Source organism: Pocillopora verrucosa, chromosome 2, assembly GCF_036669915.1.
Source record: "Pocillopora verrucosa isolate sample1 chromosome 2, ASM3666991v2, whole genome shotgun sequence".
Classification (NCBI taxonomy): domain Eukaryota; kingdom Metazoa; phylum Cnidaria; class Anthozoa; order Scleractinia; family Pocilloporidae; genus Pocillopora; species Pocillopora verrucosa.
In genome coordinates, this window is record NC_089313.1 from 7,708,678 (window position 1) to 7,731,636 (window position 22,959).

The 22,959-nt window shown below is 37.2% G+C and overlaps 1 protein-coding gene and 1 pseudogene across 1 annotated transcript; one reads left to right on the forward strand and one right to left on the reverse strand.

Annotated features, from left to right (window-relative positions):
• LOC136279210 (2-(3-amino-3-carboxypropyl)histidine synthase subunit 1-like) overlaps positions 1-22,959 on the forward strand; it is a 490,303-nt pseudogene that overhangs the window by 371,578 nt on the left and 95,766 nt on the right.
• Positions 469-22,443, reverse strand: LOC131794008 (uncharacterized). Its single transcript, XM_066162673.1, has 8 exons — positions 22,360-22,443; positions 7,560-7,640; positions 6,561-6,663; positions 5,290-5,323; positions 4,384-4,967; positions 4,080-4,275; positions 2,771-3,540; positions 469-2,009 (listed from the first exon to the last, which is right to left on the reverse strand). Exons 2-8 carry the CDS (start codon positions 7,611-7,613, stop codon positions 1,336-1,338), a joined length of 2,415 nt encoding a protein of 804 aa, XP_066018770.1. The 5' UTR covers positions 7,614-7,640; positions 22,360-22,443; the 3' UTR covers positions 469-1,335.

Below are 22,959 nucleotides of genomic sequence, written 5' to 3' on the forward strand. Positions count from 1 at the left end.
TGCTTCACCTTTTTGTGTGCGCACAAGTCTATCACAAAGCACACGCAAAACCACCAGCCTTACACTCAGTCTAAGAAAACAACGGAAGAAAGATGTGTAAATGTGTAAAAACGACTTAAAGTTCCTATAGAAATACGTTCTCCCAAATTAAAGCAGTTCCTTTTTCCTTCACCTGCCATCAGGTGTTCCCTTTTTGCAGATAACGAAAATATGAGAAGAGGAAAAGGGTATAATCACAAGGCATTATTGCCATACTCAAAGACAATTAATTAAGTAAGAGAAATATGCTTGGTATTCAACCACAGGCCTTCCATACTTCTTTGGAAGCGCTCCCGATAACTCGTTTCGAGAAAAGTTGTATCAAGAGCTTTCAATATGTTAGGATCACAAGTATAAAACAAAACCGATGAACCATTTTTAGCTACCGTTGTAAAACGTGTAGTAGAAAGATGATTTATTTTTTCAGGCTTTATTTATTTAACTCAGTTCAGTTTACAAGAAATGGAAGAGAGAAATATGCAGAGAAGAATAAACGCAAAGTGAATAGGAAATAAATGATGAAACCTAAGTGGTGAGCGAAATGAGGTTATGATCTAAAGGACCCCCACCCACTCACTCCCTGTCAAAAAAGAAGCATGATAACCGCACGATATAAAGGCATTTATGAAGTAAAATAATTGTCTAGACCTCAAAATAAAATCGTGAGCAACTATTCTTAGCCAGACTCCAATCGGCCTATACTTAAATTTTGTATTCATATATTACAATTCACTCTGTTAATCAAAATTCTTCGATAGATACTGAAATTCTTTCCTACAACAACACTCACCACAAAGGAGTCTTAAAATAATTTAATTTATAAATATCTAGCGTAATTAAATATCCTCCAACTTGTAAGGGAAATTTGAATAACCACACTATTTTACTAATTTCTAGAAATCTGTGTATTTTTGGACACGTGCATGACACTAAGTTATGAAATGTTTATCTATTTTTGCGGTATTTTAAACTCAACATATCCAAGAAAATTTGTAACAATGGGTTAACATGGTCTGTATTCTTATTGACGGCGATACTCGTCATCACAGTGGTCAAAATAGTGTGGATTCACGAGATGTGGCCGAGTGAGTCTGCAACAAGAGTACAGACCTCGCTAAACCACTAGTTTTCGACGTCAAATAAAACGATTCTTTCAGCGCATGACCATTGCTTGACACTTTGACGAGAGCAGCGTTGCCTGAACCCTTATCGACAACAGCGAAGTGGCCAATCAGATTTCACCATTAATGCAATTGTGGTAAAACTCAAATGTTCCAAATAACAGCATGTTAACCGTTACGAAACTTCAACAGTTCCTAAACTGTGAAAGGTATCCGATTCCCTGTTCTGAACCTGTATACTTGCTTTTAGATTAAGGTCCGTATCTACCTTCACGATATACTTGGTCACAGATGTTAGAAAATGAAAGGTTTTGGGAGGTAACTCAAGAGAGATAGGCAAAGTATTGGTGAAAATTCTTTGATCCGTTGAACCTGTCATCGTAAATTTATAAGTTGTATTTGTGCAAACATTGGCTACTTCTAATGCAAAAGAAAACGACCCGTAATCTCGTCTCATGAACAACAAACAGTTGGAGTCCAGGTTCTTTACAACTGTCGTCGAACCAAACATTTTGCTTGGAACGCCATTCTCAAACAACACTTCTTTCCTAGTGATTTGATTTTTGGCGCATGCGCAGAGCTTAATATCGACTGACTTGTCTGCACAAAGTTCAAACTTGCTGTAAGTTGTCACTCTTATGGAATTTAGAAAAAACACTCCATCTTTCGGTTCAGCGAACTGTTTGACAGTTACTCTAAACACTTCATCCTCATTGTAACCGGTTGGAGGGAACACGTGGATGTCCATGCTCGTCACGATAAATTCTCCTCGGAAACGTCTGATCACTTTTGAAAACGATTTGCCAACCAAGCGTTCGCAGTTTCCATAGCCATATGAGTTGACACCTCCTGAAAAGAGGAGAGAGAAGTCTATCTAAGCTTAATTCCCCATGAGCAAAGATTGAACCCTCAAACCCCTCTCATTGTATTCCTTGGGTTGGAACAGGCCTGTTCTGTGGAATTACACACAAAGCTAGCAATGTGGAAATACAGTTCCAAATGTTGTATTCCTTGGGAGATAGCTAAAACCATCACCTCTTTTAGACCCTCTCAAAACCCTTTCATGATATTTCTTGGATTGGAACAAACCTTTGTTCTCTGTAGATCTGCTCATTAAGGGTTTGCAACGAAACAGAGCATGGGACAGATGTAAAATACTCAATTACCGGTTAATGATCATCATATCCAAAATAAGCAAACGAAGAACCTAAAATGAATAAAAGCACTTCAACATTTAAACGAATGTCTATGACGAAACCGATCAGGGAATAATTGTACTCAAATCGGCGATCTGACGCAAATTTGGCGCCAGTGCTAAGTATCATGAGATTAACAACTTTATGAAAGTAGATATAGTATACCCAAGGAGATAATTGTTGTCCCTGTGAGACCCCAAATATCTCCATTGAGCATATACTTTTGGTTAAAATTCCTACATGGGTAATGAAAGCCATTACAGTTCGCAAAAAGATGGTAAAATATTAATTAACTGATTTCTTTAACCACACCGACGTAGGACGTATAGTGTAAAACCCATCAGCTATAAAAGCAGTGTTACACCCTGCTTAGTTCCACTTGGTTTTCTTATTTATATTCTCTTAATATCTTACCTTCCCTGTGTTGTCTTTGTATTGCATTATTGATGTATCCCACAGCAAATTCTGCGAGCCACTTTTGGTCATCTGCGTTTTCTCTTATTTCAATTTCTTCATCAAAACCTTCACATTTACATTTGGCAGCGGGGAGCATTTCGAGGTCTGCGCATGTGCGGTTTGCTGGAATCTCTGAAAAAATTCCTGTCACTGAATAATCCACAGAGTCCATTTTCTGACGATCATGTAAACTCATGAATGCTTTGTGTACATCTTTAAGTACGAAAAGGCGCTTTTGGTTGGTGACTAGAGCGTTCATCCTTTGTGGACCAAGTTTTTCCCTAACGCCATCAGGAACAATCATAAAGAATAATGGATCGTACAACTCTTTTCCTCCCTCTTTTGTGTTACGAAACGGAGTCCTTGTGTGACCGTGGTCAGATAATATCAACGTTAGAGTATCAGAAAAAGAGGCCATATTTATGATGAATTTCGCCATGTTGGCGTCCATGTTGATCATCCGTTTACCATTAGTCTCGTGTCCGGTATTAAAATGCATGTAGGATAGCAAAGGTTTGGCTTTTTCGTCGCTTTTCAGAGCAGTGTACACCTTTGTTATGTAGTCCATGAAATACCAACTATAAAACTTGCCATTTAGGCAGATTTTCTGGGGATAATCGTAGTGATTGGTCCTGCGAAGCATTTTGTCTAACGCCGTGCATGAAAAATGTGTAATACCCTGATGGTCAACTTGTTTCTTAGCCACCTTCTCTTCAAATTCCTTCCACCTGTGATGAAATATGTCCTAACTTGTGAGGATAATTTAGATAACCACTGGACTATTTTACTTTTTTTTCAGTTCTTTCTAGAAATCTGTGTATTTTCGGACACTGTGCATAACACTAAGTTCTGAGTTTATATTTAAAGGAATTCGAATAAAGACGCTCTCATAAGTGGTTAAATCGTTCATATAGCCATTGCACTGCGCTTCTTGACAAAATTAGACTGACTCTGCCCTAAAGATCTGTGCTTGTTGTATAAACTCAAAGAGACACCCGCCCATAAAACAATATTCAAAGAACCTTAACTTGCCTGGTATCAGTCAACCTCTAAACAAACATTTTATAACTTTATACCAAATGCGTATTCAAAGTTTTTCATTGGGGCAAGATCTTAAAGCTGCAATTAGAGTATAATTAATTATGTTAGGAAAACCTTTGTGCTCCGCAGAAACAGGCAGATAAATTGCATTAAAAAGCTACATAACACTTGTATCAAACAAAGCATCATTTCAGCATCAAACATGCAACATAGACCCGGTTATTACCTCTCCTTGAACTCAGAATCTGACTGAGGCACTGCTCTCTTTTCAATGTCTGTTAACACGCTTCCCCATACATCGTACCAACAAAGATCCTCTTGAAATAACGTCTGGTAGCCCCATTTCTTGAAGGTCCCATACAACACCTCCACACCCAGGGAAGCTCTGGTATTTTTCGAAGAGGCAGTAACTTTGTTGTCGTCTGAAAACGTTTCAGAAATGTTCTCATAATTACAATATAGAGAAGTCATAGCCACTAAGATAAGATAACCTACGCCATTCAGTTTTTAATGGAGTTAATTCCACTCACCTTCGAGGACGCCACAGAAGAACGGCCTTATGTTTTCAAATGTCTGTTGTCCTATGCCCTGAACAAGTTCAAAGTCCAAGGTGGTAGCTTGAATCTTAGGATCATGTGAAATGTTATGCAGAGCCTTTACAGCCCTTGGAAGAATTCGGTAAAAATGCGGCCTGGAGATGGAGTCTAACAATATCACATTCAAATTGATTTTAGTTCTTTTTTTGCCGCCGTCGACTTTCCTAAAGACAGGAGGAAAGCTGAGCACTTGGAAAATGCTTCCACATCTTAAAAAAAGAAAGTTAAATCCTCTTTCCAAATTGGATGTGACGGCCTTTTGAACTGTTACATCAATTTGGTCCTTTGGCAACAATTTCCAGTCCGTCACGGCTTTTCCCATTTTAGGATCAACAGAAGCTATTTCAACCTCGGACTTGCCACAGACCTTGAGGTCACACGACAGGGCCTGGTTTCTAGATTCTGTTTTTCCAAATGCACAGATGTCTGAGTAATGATTGTCGTCACATTTCCTACTCTCGATACGGTCTAACGGCCCATAATGGTCAGTAATTTGCTTTATACCATCCTGGTCGGGTCTAAAAGACAGAAAAGGCATGTTAATGGTTCCTACAATTAAAAAAATCAGTCCGCATTGATTGATCGCATCTGTCGATGAATTTCGCTTTTGACTCAGTATCTAAAGACATTTGAGCATACAGGATACATTTATTACCATCATCCTTATCGTGCAAACTTTTTCAGAGCCCAGATCCTTGCACGAACGACCAAGCGATACGTGCACCGACCTTTATAGCATCAACATCAAGCCCGTAGTTAATTAAGCACACGGTTGGTGACTGGATACAAAACCACGTCTTATCATTAGAGCAATTGAGCATCAGCTATGCCTCTCCTTACCTGTGAGGCTTGCACTTGATTTCAGTTTGGTTGCCTAAGTAAAGAAATCAAATTACACTTTCAAATGGACAAGGCCTTAATTAGAATGCCCACAAGATCGCAGGCGCAACAAAATTTAATAAGCAGCAGAACATCAGCCAAACACCTTCGTTTAAAAACTGTGTATATTATATGAAATACCCTCCAAAAAATAAACAAGATGATAACTTTTGATGTTGCTATATCTGAGAACTAGATATTGTTGGCAAATCACACTCTTTCGAATCGGCTACGCTGTCTTCCCATGCTTTCATTTTTTATAAAGCGCGCTTAGATCAAGTAGCAGCCCTCTAGAGAAATCTAATCATTATCATTTAATTTTTAAGCTGATAGGGGAGGTCTGGTTCCCTTATATAGCTTCTCGCAAAGTTCGTACGCGAAATGGAACTTTATTATCAAGCGCCCCTTTGGACGAGTAATTAAAAATGCAGCGCTCTTTTGCTTTGAGAAGGTTGTAGTGATTTTCGTAAAAAAAAAGGCTGTTCATTTATTCATCGTGGTGAATAACGTGTTATTTAGATCGCAACGTTTCGACCGAAACTGCTAGTCTTCTTCAGGTGATGAATGCGACTGTTCATGCGTGATCTTATAAAGTATGATGCTCTGCTGTGATTGGTTGTTTTTTCAACAGCTCTGATTGGCGCATTTCGATCCTTGCTGTTTCACTCAGTGATTTGCTCCCTCGGAGGTCCGCTGTCGCACGGCTCTCCTATTGTTGTGTTTTTTGATCGTGGGCATCCACACTTCTGGAATTTCTATTCCACTATCCCTGTTGGTGTTGTCAGGGTGAAGTCTTATTTGAATTACCTCTTTGACCCTGTGTGTGTAGTAATAAGGGTCACGATCAATAAACTTTACTTCGTTCCAGAGTGGCTTGTGTCCAGTGTTGTGGGTATGCTCTGAAACGGCGGAGGTCTCGGTACGGGCGAGTCGGATGTCTCGATCGTGCTCCTTAACTCTGTCTTGCATGGGTCTTCCAGTCTCTCCGATGTACACCTTGCCGCATTCATAAGGAATCCTGTCAACTACGCCATCTTGTTTAGCCGGGTCGACAGCGTCTCTTGGTCGTAATAGCTGAGATCTTAGCGTAGTCTCCGACTTGAAAACAGTGCGTACGCCTTGTTGTTGTGGGCAACAGCGAAGCTGTTCGGACAGACCTTTGACATAAGGTAAATCTGCAGTAGCTTTGAACTCGTTGGCGGGTTCGGTGATTTAAACACGGGCGTTCTTACCTGATACAGGAGTAGTTTCCATGTTCTCTTTTGGAGTTGGTCTCGAGAATGAAATCATCGGCAACCAGAACACAACCAACACAGCCACCACAATACAGGCCAACTAAGGGGAAAATAGAAATAATAAATAATGGTAATTGAACTGTGTGGAGTGCAATTTGGTCTGAAACCATACGCGTCATGTCAAAATCAAACGAGCGCGCAGCGCGAGTTTCATTTGAAATTGGAAGTATGATTTCAGACCAAAATTTCACAACACGAAGATAATTTACCACTTTATTACATCGCTTTTGAAATAGCAAATTTCAATCGCTGAAATATAGTACTTTTTATTCCGTACAAATACTTTATTGATCCAGTTCTGAGCTGGTTTGTAAAAAGTTGCAAAAGTTGTATTTCATTAATTTTCCTGCAATTTGATTGCCTACTTTAAACAAGCATCGAATCTGTTTGACTGTTGTGATTGAGTAAAACTTTTGTCATTGGCTGAGAAAATGATGCGATCTAGAGCAAAATATGGTGCAATAAATCGTGAAAAAATCGCACAGATGAGAGCTAATCAGATTGCAAGGATCACCAGTGATTTCAAAATGGATGTAATAAAAATTGAAACCAGTCCACCCAAGACTGAATAAAAGGGTGTGAAGTGACAAGCTATCCTAAGTATTCCTGAATTTGTGGATTATAATGGTTAGTTGAGAGAAGACAGCGATTTTCTCGAAAATATGTCTCAATTGAAAAGGAAAGTTAACTGAAGTTGATGTCACAACCAAAATTTCTCGGTTTGGATGGTTCGCATACTTTCTTGTTTTTAGGCGGAGCCGAGGATAAAAATCACTAATGGTCTTTTATGTTTTCTGAAATACCTGCTAACATTAACAATCCTCTACATATCCTCCCGAATCCTCTATAAAGAGGGTCTGGTAACTCTGGTCACGATCAAAAAAGCCTAATACCACCATGAATAACATTCAGGGAAAAAATGAATAATTCACTTACCAAACACACCCCACTTCTTAAAGAAGAAATTGAAACCCGTTTGGCAAGGATCATACTGATAGATATGAGCAGAGCGACAGTCTGAAACAAGACCAGAAAGATTTAAAGTAGAGACACAACACTCAGTAAAATGGTAACCCATCAAGCCAAAAAATAAACAGAGAATCATGAATACATGGGCGTGCGTAGATATGGGATTTCTCTTCGAGTGTTTAACTCGATAGCTCACGACTGTGCGCAGCGAACGAGTGAAATGTCGAAGAGAAATTCCTTATCTATTTTGTTTATCATATAAACACAATAGCCCTAGACTGAGAAGAAAAGCCGACTACAATAAAGAATGAAATAAATGAATCGACAATCCCCGAATAACAATCGTAGAGTGCGTTGGCGCTAACTCTTAAAATGAAAAGATGCGTTGAATCATGATTACAAAAACAACGATGGTCGTAATTTTCAATTTACGAAATTCTCATTTATTGACTTTGTCCTTACCGACAGTTGTCGATTTTCATTCTCAGCCGCGAAAAATGCCAACACCAAAGCCACTGAATACGTAACTTTCGGTTACTGTATTCACTGTCTGTCAGCAATACGATTTTTTTAGTGTTTTGGCCGCCATAATCCGAGAAAGTTCTAACAAACTACCTTGTGCTGAGAGCCGTGAAGGCTTTGCCGTTCCTTTATCAACCTGACCGAGTGGCGCCAAATGCGAGTGACGTACAGCAGCTGATTGGCTATATCAACACACGTGGAAAAAAATTCGATATTTTTTCACTTGCGTTGTTACGTCTTTTCTCAGGCCCGGAAATCCCTGTATAACACCGTAGTTTATGTGATAAAAAAGGTTATTACGTGACGGTACGACTTATGGACAAGGTGCTACTTTTAGCTTGCGCGGCCAACTGCATTGCGGGCACAAGTCTAGTCATTACGCAATTAGAAGGAAGAGAGAGAAGTTATGGCATCATGCGCGATTGCGTGCATAACCTGGAATTCTCATTCGTCGGCTCTAGGAAAAAACTCAGTCTCGTTCCCAGAGGTCTCGATCTCTAATGCCTTACGGATGGGGAACAAGATCTCTGTGATAATCCGTTTCAGCACAATATTTCATTGGCTGAAATCTGAGCATGAGCAGCACATGTAATAGAGTTCAAAATGCCTAAAATTTGGTCAAAGTAACTCAATATCAATTTCCTTTTACATTCTTTTGATTGAACGTAATTTCTCATCTAATTACGATTTTGATACTCTATTCTATCTCCAATAGCCTATAACCAAATATATTTTGCGGTCTCCGTTCTTCAGTCAAGTGAAGATGGATTGAAGGAAGAGAAAAGAATCATCATTTCATATGGGCATAACGACGTGGGCTCCTTATTTGGTTACTGCCTACCTGGACTTTGCCCTTTGTATGTGGAATACGTGACAAAATGCGGGTTATTTTACATAGAATTGACAAGTTATGGGGTGAAGTCCTAGGTAGTGAATTTGATTGGTAGAAAACGCCAAACCGAAAGAAAATTGCGAGGAAAATTGACTACAAGAAGCATTAAGTTCCATGTATAATAAAGCACATGAAAAAATTACGCGCTTCTGGTTGGCTAAAAATGAGTGCATGTCTCATGTAAGTGCAAAGTTTTAACACGAGTGCAATTACAAATAGCGCGCGTACACTTTCAAAATTTCATGATTTTTTTTATGTACATTATTAACAAGTAATAACATGGTTTCTCTTGCGAGGGTCTCAATGGGGTGATGGCTTTTACTTCTAACGGTTAAAAGTTTAGCTAATCTACGGCTAACGGTTAACATTTTTCCATTCCAGAGCAATAGTAGTTAGAGCTAAAGCTACGTGAACACGAAGAATCCATTTTAATTCAATTTCGTGTGGAAAGGGTAAAAATAGGCTGGAATGAGGATAAGAGCGACCAGAGAGAGCAAGGAGTATTAGTCGTGGTGCAAGTCGGGAAAAACGCGAAGGAGAGTGATGGCTTTTACGGCTAACGGTTAAAATTTGGGCCATTCTACGACTGACGGTACACACCTTTAATCTTCATTTCTCTATACCGCAGAGTTTATTTGCTCAGTTCTTTTAAAAAAGAATCGCACTTTTGTCGGAGATGCGTGACTTTACCCTAACGGGTCTTTCCAAAGGTTAAAATGAAACGAGGTTGGGTCCGCGACCCCCATGTTCCACGCGGTTACTTTGTTTACATAGTTGTCATCTGAGAACCTGTCAATCATCTATACGTTTACGGACTTCAGAAGTGCAGAGCAATCAAACGTATGGACTTACTGCGAGAATGGTGAGTGAAACGCTCTAGATACCCGGGTTATGATGAACATGTTTGTGATACGATATTATCTTCTTAGGCTGGAAATTGATGAACCAGTCGTCACAGTTTGCACGAAGCGTCCGAGTTGTGTTTTCGTATCGAAACGGAGTCTTGCATAATGGCCAAAATGTGCCCAAAAGCATTCAGGTAACCACATGGTTAGCGTATAAATAGTTGCTTACAGCTTGTATTAGATCAAAGCGTAATTTCATACACTCTTTCCGTTTACACTTCATAGATCCATTTTGTAACCTGCTGGGGTGTTTTGAATCCACCGAGTTACATCCTCGGGTTTTCATAATTTTGTAACCAGCTCGGGTCTTTTCTTTTCATAAGTGATTGTGATCGATGAATATTCGTATCTGCACCACAGGTTAAGCAAATTGCGGGCAGTTTTTGTAGCTACCGCGTCCCAAAAGAGGAGAAGCCACAAACTGTCCTCGAAATGAGCGAGTTAGAGATGGTAACAGTAGAAATCAGATCTTGCCCCAACTTTGACCCGATGTTCCTCGCTGCCACTTTACAATTGACGATAAATATCTCACAATCATTTCAGGAGGGCGCGTGCACAAACGGAGCTTTTCTTTGCAGAATTATCTCATAAGGTGTGATATATATCAGCGCACAATGAAAACTTAGAGGAGAAATTTTTCCTTCAAAGAGAGTACATTTAACCGTCTGAATCACTAATTTATGCTCTGTAGATCCGAAGATTATGATTTTATCAGTTCTTGCAGTGACACAACAGATGATGATAAACATCTCCAAATAGTTCATCGTGGTATTCCTTGCAGAAATATCCAAATAGGTTTGATCTGCTCATCGTGGAAACTTTGAAGAAAAAATTTATTTATTCAAAGAGAGAGCATTTTACCATTTCAATCAGCTATTAATACCCAAAAGAGCCGATAACTTTGTAAAGCGAGAAAGGTCAGGAATACGATACATTGAGTTTAACCAAGTGACCCCATTCGATGGAATTATGGAACGGAGAGAAGACCATTGAAATAACGTATTTTCAACGAAAAAAGCGATTGATGCATCGCAAGTTTTTACTCTAAAATCAAGATAAAAGATAAAAATCGGTAAATTTTTCACGCACGTGTGCAAACAACTATGTGGATTGGTATAGGATATCCGGATTGGTATTGAGAACATTGTGGACTGGACTATTGGACCCTTGGATTATTTTTTTGGACCATTTTGTGGACCTTTTTTTTAATTTTACTTTTTTTAACCATTTTATTGGGGGGAGGTAGGCCACTAGTACTCAGGTAGGGGTGGTAGGCAGACTGTTTTTAATGAGGGAGGGGAGGAGGTCGAACTGTAAATACACAAGGGGGAGTGGGAGGTTGATGTATAAGTAAATGCTACTGATTAATGGAGTTTTTACAAATTATTTTGAGTGGTGTTTCATCTTACTATTTTTATTTTTGTTTTTGATCCTCCACTGTTGAGTCATGCATGTGCCTGTTAAGTCGACTTGTACCAGTGCTAAATGATACTCATGAGTTATCACGAATCATCCATCAGTTGCTTCACATTTCCCTTTGTGTATACAGAATATCATTGAATTTAGCCATATTCCTTTTGTCAGTGATCTTATCAGACAACAAAGATCATGGAATTTCTGGTCCTTAAAATAGTATGCACAAGTGCCATTGCAATTTTCACGTTTTCAAATTTGCTATGAAAATATTGTTGGTACAAAGCGGTCTTCTCTCTTTTCAGATACACAGTTTTCCCCTATTAGATACACTCAACTCACACCCTAAAGTTGAGTGTCATGTCACGCATTTCACTTTGTAGACAGATGATTTAAAACTGCATGGCTTCAGCGCTGGATTATTTTTTTAGGTTTACATTTTATTGCTTAATGGTGCAGTTTTCCTTTCACTTAGCCAATGCATTGATTCATTAAATCCACATGAGTGCAAAATACAGAATTACCATTCTTGAAAATTACAGAGTTCTAGTTCACAAATTGCAAATTTCCTCTTGGAAAATTACTAATTTGAGTTTATCTCACAAGGTACATTTTTCTATTCTGTTTTGTTTCATAAATAATGATAAGCCCTCTCTGAGAAAATGACAAAGTGAGTTATATATTTCACAATTACTGTCAAAGAGAACTTGAAATCTCTTTCCATTTTCTGAACTGTCAAGGTTGATAAGTGTCTGCTAACTGCAGACCAGATCAAAATGTCATGCAGAAAAAGGAAAAAACTGAATTGTAGAAATAAAGTTTAAGTATGTGGGCTGTGTGGAAATGGGAGAAGGTTGCTTTGTATGAAACTTTCAACAATGTTTTATAGTAAAGGTACAAAGGTTAAAATTGCAATAGTGCTTGTGAATGCTACGCTGCTAAGTTAAGGGCTAAGGATTAGAAACTCTGGGATCTCTGTAGTTCTGATAAGATCAGTGACAAGAGGAAGATAGATAAATTTAGTAATGATGTACTGTACACACAAAGGGAAACTGAAGCAACTGTTGGATGATTCATGATAACCCTTGAGTATCATTTAGCACTGGAACAAGTCGACTTAAAAAGATACACGCATGACCCAACAGTGGAGGGTTGAAAACAAGAGTTGGTAATATTTTCAGTAAAAATTATAGTCTTGTGTTTAGGTGCCAGTTTCATATTCACATTACTTAAAAATAAAGAAATGCTATCACCCAGTGCAAATTTTGACATACAAATAGTCAGTAATAATAATTTGTATGATCTAGTGGAAACTCCATTAATTGTTAGCATTTATTAATACAACAGCTACCCACCCCTCCCTCAGTAACAACAGTCTGCCTACCACCCCTCCCTGAGTATTGATAGACTGTATCCCACCCCTTCTTAAGTACTAATGGTATGTCATCCCCCAATATAATGGTCCAAAAAATTGTTCCAAAAAAGACCCCAAAATGGTCCCAAAAAAGTCCGATGGTCCAATGGTCCAAGGATCCAATGGTCCAGTCCATATTTTATCATATGCGATTTGAAAGTGAATATGCAAATATATCACTGTGTGAAGAGATCTCTTGCTGCATGGAATTTATAAATGATAAGCAAGACGAAACTGGCTAAGGAACGTTTCAGAATAAAAGCTTTATTCAACAAAGTTCTCGATTTTCTTTTAGAGGGGAAAAACGTGCGAATTTCTTTCTTTTACGAAGCCCACGAAGGAGAATTCATCATGCTAGACATCACGGTCAGAAAACTGCGCAGCGTTATGTTGAAAATTGTTGTAGTTCTACGTTTTGACACAAAATCTTCCATTGAACAATAGTTTTTCGACATCTCTTTACTTAAACGCAATATTTACCGGACTGTGGAATCTTCACAATGTTGCTAGACCTCGTTTAAAGTCCGGAAGTTCGGTTTTAAGTCGCATCGCATTAGAGGATCGTAGTGTTATTGACTCGAAAGCTTATTTTGTCGCTTTTCAGACTTTGATGTTCATTATTTTCCAAGAAAAGTATTCTATAGCATTTTTACTTTTCATTTTGTTGACCAGAAGGTCTAACATGATCGAAAAGGAACGGAAAATCTGACATGAAAATATTGAAAGTCGGCCGCGCGGACGCCATATTTTACTATTTGATCATTTCTTGTGAACGTATAAAATGACGCCTTACTAGTACCCCCTAAAGTCATAAAAATATTTGCGCAAAAGACGGATACTGATTGGTGTATAGATCTTCTATCAACAAAGAAAGTATGAGGACAAAATTCTGCTTAGTAGGGGAGGTAAGGGGGAAAGCGCCTCTCGCGTGAGTCCACGCGGCATGGGCGGTCACGAGCGGTTTAGGTGTCAATATTTAAATTTGGATGTTTTCAACTGTGAAGGTAGTCAAAGATGGAAGCAATTTTTCAAATTTCAAACAGCAACAGTTTGTACTGATGAATTAACAGACTACCCGGTATGGGTAATCAACAGGAAATTACGGTATTATGCCTTTAAATTTAACATTTTCATAAGGTATGTTTTTATTGAAAAGCACATATGCATATACAAAGGTGCTATATGTAGAGACAAGGAAGCGAATTACCGTACTTACCCGTGTATAAGTCGACCTTTTACTGCCTAAAAATCGGTCCAAAAAATCGCCCTCGACTTATACATGGGTCAAAATCTGAGATAAAAAAACTTTCAGGACAAATTTGCATAATAATTGTCTGATATGTAAACAAACAATCCACTTTTACACGGTACAAGTTCCGATGTCTTTTCCTTGCACAACTCGAGCAGTCTAAGTTTAAACGCTTTAAGATTTATCTCCTAACATAAAGCTCAATGTTGTAGATAGTCACTGGCACAATTCTTCAATAAAGAACTGATAGTTGCAGCTAATAAAGTGGTAAGTCCGCTCGACGAAAGCCACATTTCTCGCTTTGAAGTTTTGCGGCTTAGTAACCTGGCTTTGTATCGTGCGAGCGCGAGGACTTTGATTAGCACGTGTTCCAATAAAATGCTGGTTGGCAGGGATTTTGTTTTGGCTGTTACGCGCCTCCTAAACTTCTTCTTCTAAACTTCTTCTAAACCTGCTTTGCAACTCTACACAACGATAAAGGTTCGTTAGAAAGTAGTATGTTTGATTTTGTAAGCTAATTTAAAAAATTGTGAAGAAAATGCTGCTTACACGTGTCGCTAAAACAAGCTAAAACGCTCGCGTACGCGCAACAATAAACTTCACGTCCAAACTTGCTGTGATTTTTTTCATATAACCATAGTACCTGAAAGAAAATTCTAAGAAATATAAGATTAGTTTTTCAAGGAAATTCTTGCCCAGAAATAAGAAAAACATTTTTGGGCTCCAAAATGGGGGGTCGACTTATACACGGGTAAATACGGTATGTAATCCCCTCACAATTCTTACAGTAAACAGTGGAAAATCTTCAATACAATTTTTGTATTTTTTTACAAATATTTGCCAAGGGCAAAGTGAATATTGCTGAATTTGCATACTCTTAGGGTAATGTATATTTTTTTTCAAATGTGAAGAATGAATATTTTCTAAACAAACATTGTGTTGTGATATCTGGAGAGCATATTGCAACTAGCAATAAGGGTGATTTCTAATTGCATGGGAACTGAAATGGAATAAACAGCAGGAGTGCATTTCTCAATCACAAATGTTTGCCAACACTCTAGACATGTTCTCTGCTCTGTCAGGTTAAAAATCAGAGAACTGAAGTTTATGTACAAAACTGTTTCAACCAAATACATATCTCCTAGTATGTATTGTGGTGCAACATTGGGGGCGGTTCATCCTGATTTACTTTCATCATGATCGTAAACAGATTGAAGTCTGAATCACATGTGATGGTTTAGGCTTGTTTTGTTCTTTTGTTTCCTTGTTTAAACATCAGACAAATAAAGTTGAGGTGCAAAATATCTGGATTTGTTTGGTAAATAATTTCAACCAAATAGGCTATCTTAGTGAGAATTACTGTAAGATATTTAGGGCAATTTACCCAATTTGCTTTTGTTGTCATACACAGATTAAGCCAGCATCTGATGTGATGTTTTATTGGTGTTTCGGTCTCTTAACTTGTCTCTTGTGTTTGGTCTCAAATATAAAGTGTTGTTCTCATACTGTGTCTTGGTGACTGGAAAAGTTTGGAAATATGTTTGGAAATATTTCATGTTTGTTACATGAATGGTAGACAAATTTAATTACTCTAGGAGGTCTATTGTCAGTTTGAAGCAAAATCTCAAAGACTATTGATCTGAAAGAAACTTTCCACCACAAATTTCTGCTTTGTGACATAAATTAAACGAGAATGCGCTCTTTGTTCAAACAAAATGTCACCTAAAAGGCCTCAAACTTTTGATTGAATTTTCTCTTAAACCTTTGACAAAAGATTGCCGGAACAAAAATCAAAATTTGCCATATTTCTTTTGCAAAAATAATTTTGCACAATACTGTTGTACAATTGCTCAGGTGCTTTGAATTCTGTTGTAATTTCTATGAATATCGAAAGCATCATGCTTTCTTTGTTAGAATAGGCCATTTTATAGTTGTGTACTAAGCTGCTAAGACTTTGAGGCTGAAGGTGACCTTGTGATAGAGACTAGTATCTAGTTAGCATGATAACAAAGTAATTTACATTTGAAAAGCAGCAAGGTTTGTATCACAGCAAGGTCCCCTTCAAGCCTTACTCCTTTTCAAAGGCTTGGCAACCAAGCATGCAACTGTAAAATTGATTATTGTATAACCTGTATCAACATAAGGAAGCAGTTTTAATAGGTTTATTTGATTCAGTCAGCTAAAATTTCATATGTGCACCGTATTTTTTTAGTTTTCTGCCAATCTTTTAGCATCTAATTTTGTGCTCTTTGCATTTGAATCTTCTATTCCATTTATCACTTTCTCACAAACATTGACCAAATGGGAGGCAGCCATTTTGAAATTTAGTGCTCCTGCTATAATCACGTCCTCACAAACATTAATCAAATGCGAGGTAGCCATTTTGAAATTTAGTGCTCCAGCTGTAATCACCTTGTGCTGCATGTAGGTGATTATAGCAGATTATTGTAATGTGTTTCATTGTTCAAATTTTCAACCTTTAATTATAACTGTTTGAAAAATACAGTGGCCTGACTTGAGCCTGAGCTACCAGCATTATTTGTGTAAGACTGAGTGTTTCAAAAATAATTTTTCCCCCGCACTGTGCCTCTAGCTGCATAATTTTTAAACTTTTAAATTCTTAAATTTCTCTAATTTTCAATAGCCCATTTTACGGTTGAGTGCTTGTTTGCCAAGCCCTTGAACAGGAGTGAGGCAAAGGGTGACCTTGTTATGATACAAACCCTGCTGCTTTTCAAATGTAAATTGCTTTATTATTATGCTAACTGGAAACTGGTGTCTATCACAACAAGGTCACCTTCCTTCAGCTTCAGTCTATATTAGAGGCTTGGCAACTTAGTACAAAAAAATTGTAAAATGGCCTAGTGGTAAAAATAAATTTTGGTATCCCTTTTTATTAGCTATTATTAACAGAAGATCTGGTAAAATGTTAATAAAAGATATGCATATGTGAGGCCCAGTTAAATATAAATGTGACAATTTTTTATCATGTTTATCGTTTACAATGCATATAATTTTGCAATTAATGCTTCTAAGTGCAATAATTAATATCTTCGTTATTATTATTATTACAATTATTATACCATATTTATTTCTTTGTACCCTAAGCCTTCAAAATTTGTAGCACATGAGTCTGCCTTTTTTTTTGTTTGTGTGATTATATAATTTTGCTTTAGTTTACACATTGTGACATGTAATTTTTATTTGCCTTGATGGCTTGTAACACTTAGGCTTTCATCAGTGCACTGTGTTCTTTTAAATGCCGATACCCATTCCACAAAGGAAACTTTGATATAAGATAAGTGAGTTTTAAAGAGTGGGAGTCTGGAAATGCAGGTATCCCCCTTTAATTATTACTGATATTGTTGGTGTCCCTCCTCTTTTGATTTGATTTACAATTACACTACCAAATCACTGATTAAGTTTGCTTGAATAAAGGAAGTGATCATCAACTACATGTAGAGAAGCTCTTGATTGTTGAGCAAATTCACCCTGTCAGCATTTTAATGAGGATCAAAAGGGTTTTATGCCTGGGGAGACTGGATCCAAATAAATGCATCCCATGCAAGTTTTAAACAACAGAGGTGGTTGTAAATCAGATGAAAATTCCCTTGCTTATTTTTTTTCAAAAGCTGAATGAGTTCTGTAATAAAGGGGAAAGGTTATATCTAAAAAGAGTGTTGATCAAAGTGAAAGTTCAACCAACAAATAACTCAGGTAAAAGAGAAGGAGAGCAAAGTCAATAGTGCACTCGGGATAATAGGATGTTAAAATACCGTGCAAAGGAAGAAAGATGGCAGAACCTTATAGGTACTGATTTACAACACTATGCTATACCTTTTTTATTATTTGGTTGTTTAATGTCTGCAAAGTATTGCACAATATTCATACTGTACCATTCAATTGAACACAGAAGTCAGACACAAAGAAAACTCACAGTCAAAACGTAAATCATCAGAAATTATTGACATACATTCTCTTGGTTGAAATCATCATGATGTTTTTACAACTTGCAAAGCAGTCCTTGGGGATATTGTCAGCAGTTAGTTCTTTTGCATGCAAGTAAATTGTTATTTTAAAGCACTAGCTTAAGATGAAGATTCAATGGCAGACCCACAGCTGAAATTTGCTACTGATTCTGGCTCATTATTTTTCTTTTAATGCAAGCAATTTTTTCTTTCAAGGTTGTAAACCTGGTGTGATGTGTATGTGAAGTTTCTTGTTTCAGTTAGGCTGACATTTATTGACTGTGTGGTCACAAGAAAGTTTGACTTAGTGTTACCTGACAAACCTAAACTGAGTAAATAGAAACTTAAAGTTTATTTGTTATTCTCCTTTTGAGGTGTGTATCAAAGTTTTGAAGTCACAGTAGGCTTAAACTACAAGTTTATGGGAAATTTGCATGTGTACGTGTGTTTCAACATTGAAGCCAAGATTGTGGCTATATATAATTATTTTGCTATTTTTGATTAGATACACTTGGTGTTGTAAAAAGCTGTTATGCTGCAAAATTTTGCTAAACCTTTTTCATTAGCACACTTATCTTTTTCTAAGAATCTTGTTAAATTGGCCCAAACTGAATTCTAATTTTTCTACCAAATTTTATATTCTTTTGAATATTCTTAGATCTCCTAACATCAGTAATCAACAGGTCTTTGAAAACTTTTAATAATAACATGAATTGTGTAGATGTATAGCACATTAATTTTTCCCCTGACCCTATTAACAATTTACAATGCGCAAGGACTGGTAATGGCTATAGATGTGTACTTTTTAGTCAAATTTAAGTTTTGTGCACAGCCTATGCATCAAATTTGTGTAATAAAACATTGTATCCTTAAACTAATGGATGAGAAAGATCGAGTTATATCCATTACGAGTGTGGCTTTCACAATGATAGTTTCCAGACTAAAGATAAAACACTTTCATCACTTTCACATTTCCCCTAAATCTACTGGCCTGCTAAAATCCCACTTCCTTACACTGACAGCCCAACCTCATCAACTAGTCAGAAACAAATGAGAAACAAATGAATAACAGAAACAACCAAGCAACTTCCTTAATCTTGTCAGCTTATTCTGAACATGGTACATGCAATAAATTTTCAATTAAACCAGGGTATCTGCATAACTATTCGATAACGATGTTTACAACATGTGGAAAATGGTTAAGTTGGAATATATCACAAAGTTTTGCCAGCTTGTTACTGCCGTAGTGAAAAAGTGGAGGGCAAAATTGTGCTTTTAATGTGTAACCAGAGTTGTTGCAATGAGTTGACAAATTTTTAAAAAATACCCAAGTCTTTTTAAAAACGTTCTTTATATTTTGCCCTAGTGAACAAGTGAAAGTCTTAATAGATGGTCAAATGAATACTTTTTTAGAAAAGTAAAAAATCTAATGTTGTTTCGTGTTACCATTTTTTTTTGCCACAACTCCACCTGCTAGGAAATAGACCTCTATTAGCTTATATTCAGGTAATGTAATGATACTCTACAAAGCTGTTTCTTTCAAATTTCTTGTTATTCACGTGCTGATATACAAATAATTTACAAAAAATGTAAGAAATAGTTCTCTAGAGTATTATCACATGACCTGAAATGGGTAAACGAAACATACAAGGTAAAGAGGTCTATTCAATTATTTGTTATCCTGAGAAGCAACCGTCTAAAACTTTTTAACTTCTTTATTGTGGCCACCAACAACATCAGCTTAACTTTAAAACTTAAGAGAAAACTTAATTTATGTTGTGAATTTTTCTCTTTAATGTACAAGTTAAATCCAGAAATGTTTTCCTAGGTTTCTAGAAATATTTTCACTGTCGAATCGTAAGTCCCTCTCCATTATCAAGTTTGAAATAAGATATTGTTTTTTTAGTTATAGACTAACTTTGTTTTAATCAAACTTTCTTTGCGCAAGAAACAGACGGTAGACCGTTGCCTTTAAGACACAGACACATACAGTTCCAGTCAGCCAGAGAAAAAATTATCATGAAAGGAATATAATCGAAAGAGAAAATTGAAAAAATAACAGGTTTAAGCACAAGTTAAAAGTGAGTTTTGTTTTTTATATTTTTCTACGCTTATCAGAGAATTTTGACATGCTAGAGTAAAAATCACTGGAGTAAGCCGTCATACCCATTGACATCAAGAGAATTTAAAATAATTGACTTATTTCCCTTTTTTCTATTTTAATCTGTTCTATTGACTCACAGTTCTTACGTGTACCCATCGATTAATCGACTGAGTTCGAAGTAGTTTCTTTCAATTTTGGCTCATTTCCCCTAAACGAAATTATCAATGGCGTTCAATAAAATATCAATTCAACCGATACTGACATCTTACACCACATCTGAATAAAACAATCCCTATTCCGGAAAATCCGTTCAAAATGTAGGAACACCAACGAAGGTCTTCAGCTCCTTGAAAATATAGCTGACTAGCATGCGTGTTTATTGCTTTGCAATTTGTGAGAGATCATCATCCCTCGGTTTCAGACCCTATCAATATTCCACACCCCCCCCCCCTCCCCTTGCCCTGGAAAAGGTCCCTAAATTTCTTTGAAAAAAACCCTTCGACAGCCAATGCTGAGGAACTTGAATGAAGTAAAAGGCCTGAAAATAAACTGGAGCTCCGCTTTTATGCCTTTTTAGATTTACTCGGTGAAATTGCTCTAGTGATTATAGAGATGTGCATGCTAAGATTAGTTGAAAATTGCGTCATAGCTCGCTACAATCACCTCGCGCAAGGTGATTACAGCAGCAGCGATAAATTTCAAAATGGCTGCATCGCGTTTTGTCAGTGTTACCGAGGAAGTGACATACTCGATAGAAGGAAATGCAATTTCGAAGAATGCAAAAGATGTTATCGAGTTTGGCGTATCAATTCTCAAAAGAAAGATCTGAAGTTTTGCTGATTGAATAAAGAAAAACCTGCTAAATTTTAGGGGAGACTGGCTGCTAATCTCGACACGAGTAACCTGAACAATTGTAACAGAATGGTCTCCAAAATAAAACGAATTTACCAAAGAAATTAAGCAATCATATGAAAAACGTTATTCACCTCAGGCTCAGTAAATATTGTGGAATAATTCCCTCGACTTCGTCGCGCGGATTATTGAACAATATTCACCTCGTCATTAGCGAATAATCGTTAAATATTGTCTTAGTCAGAAATAACACGAGTAGCATGAAGAGTATCTTCAAACTTTCAACGAATTTTTCTTGGATTCATGGTTCACCATAACGCAATCGAACCAATATAGAGCTGGGGAAACCTGAAGGTTACTTCCCTCTGAAAAGGAAGCTTTCATGTAGTGATCCACATGTAGTGATCCACAAAAGACAGATTGTATTATACACTTTATGTGATCATAGCGATTAGGAAAAATAAGTCAGTTATTATAGCTGACCAGAAAACGGGTATCGTTAAAGGAATTGGCACGAAAGCTGTTTGGTTCTGTTGCGTAATGCAAAAAAGGTGATCGTACTTCAATTGCGGGCTACGAGACTTCCAACGCAAAAGTAAGTGTAGTGATTAACTACACTATCACGCAATTTCGGTGAAGTCAGGTAAATTTAAATTTGTCTAAGGAAAAAAACCCTCCATTGGCGTGCAATTTCATAGAGTGAACGGCTGGTCTTCTTACACGAGACCTCGCACTTTGAAATGGAAACGAGGTCACTTTATTTACCGATGCACATTACGGCCACTGGAAGTTTGTGTATTGTAAAAACCGCGAGTATGCAAAGATTTCAATGAAGAGTACCTCGACCATTAAACGCTAGGTTACAAGTGGAAAACAGAAACTGAATTTGTATCTAGCGTGATCTTTGAATCGTTCGCTGAATCCTGCTGAAACAAAGTTAATTTGATTGCTAATGCAGAAAAGCCACTAGGAAACCATGTAGTGAATCTCCACGAATATCTTATGATATCATGTACAGACAGTCATGATATACATAGGTCTGATATTTTTTTTGGATCATCATGTCCTCAAATTGAATGATGGTTTTAAATCATAGCTGTGGAGATAGAGTTAGGGGTATAAAGCTACTAAGGTACATTTTAGAAAGATTCTTTCATAACGTGACATAAATACATAATGCAAGCTTTATCGAAAAACGAGTAAGTGGGCTTTCCCATGAGAGCCTTACATCTCCAGAGTTACTCAATGGATAGAATACAAAGGCGCTCTAAATTTATTTCACAGCAATGGCGACTCTTTCGCCACGTTTTATTCGAATGATATGCAAGTACAGAGTACAAACATAAAGATCGGATTATGGGCTTACCCAAAAAGAACTATTTCTCTTGAGTTACTCAGTCATTTCAGCGATGGAAAACTGGGTATGAAAAATTATTAATCGTACTCACCAAGATGAAGACCTCGTGGCTGATGCTTCTGGAGGTGAAAGATAAACATATCAATTGAATTACAGTCGGGACAATTTCCAAGACTAAAACTACCGCTGCCTCAGTATTTCGGGTATCGCCGTGTAATGTGTAGGGTATCCCCTCTAGGGATACTCTAAACGAAAGTCACCTAAACAACACTGGAGACTGGGAAGTAATGTGGCGTTCTTTGATGACTTGTCGTAACTTGTAAAACTTTTTGCTGAAATCAGATAAATCTCTGTTGTAAGCTAATTGAGGCTGCCAGAGATTGTGGTTGTCATTAGAGGTTAAAACAATGGCGCGTGTAGATATGAAAACTTTGTTGGAGCGTTTAACTTGATATCTCAAGAGTGAGTGTAGCAAACGGGTAAGTAAGTAATTAAGATCCTTTATTTAGTAAGTAAGTAAGTAACATCCTTTATTTAAACACGATTAGAATGAAAGCACTACATGCTTGAGGGGTCGTGTGTAAATAGCTCATACTCAAGTAACCTGCATGCAAAAGTGGATAAATATATGAAATGAATAAGCAGAATTAAAAGAAAACACATGGAAATGCAAAGTGTACTTTTGTGATTA

What these genes read in the sequence shown, in the direction of transcription:
- LOC131794008 (XM_066162673.1), bottom strand. Translation starts at nt 7,613, where the DNA reads ATGATCCTTGCCAAACGGGTTTCAATTTCTTCTTTAAGAAGTGGGGTG. An exon ending in TAAGAAGTGGGGTGTGTTTG is followed by an intron (nt 6,664 to 7,559) that starts GTAAGTGAATTA and finishes TTTTCCCCTTAG; the next exon opens with TTGGCCTGTATTGTGGTGGC. An exon ending in CTTCTGTGGCGTCCTCGAAG is followed by an intron (nt 4,276 to 4,383) that starts GTGAGTGGAATT and finishes AAACGTTTTCAG; the next exon opens with ACGACAACAAAGTTACTGCC.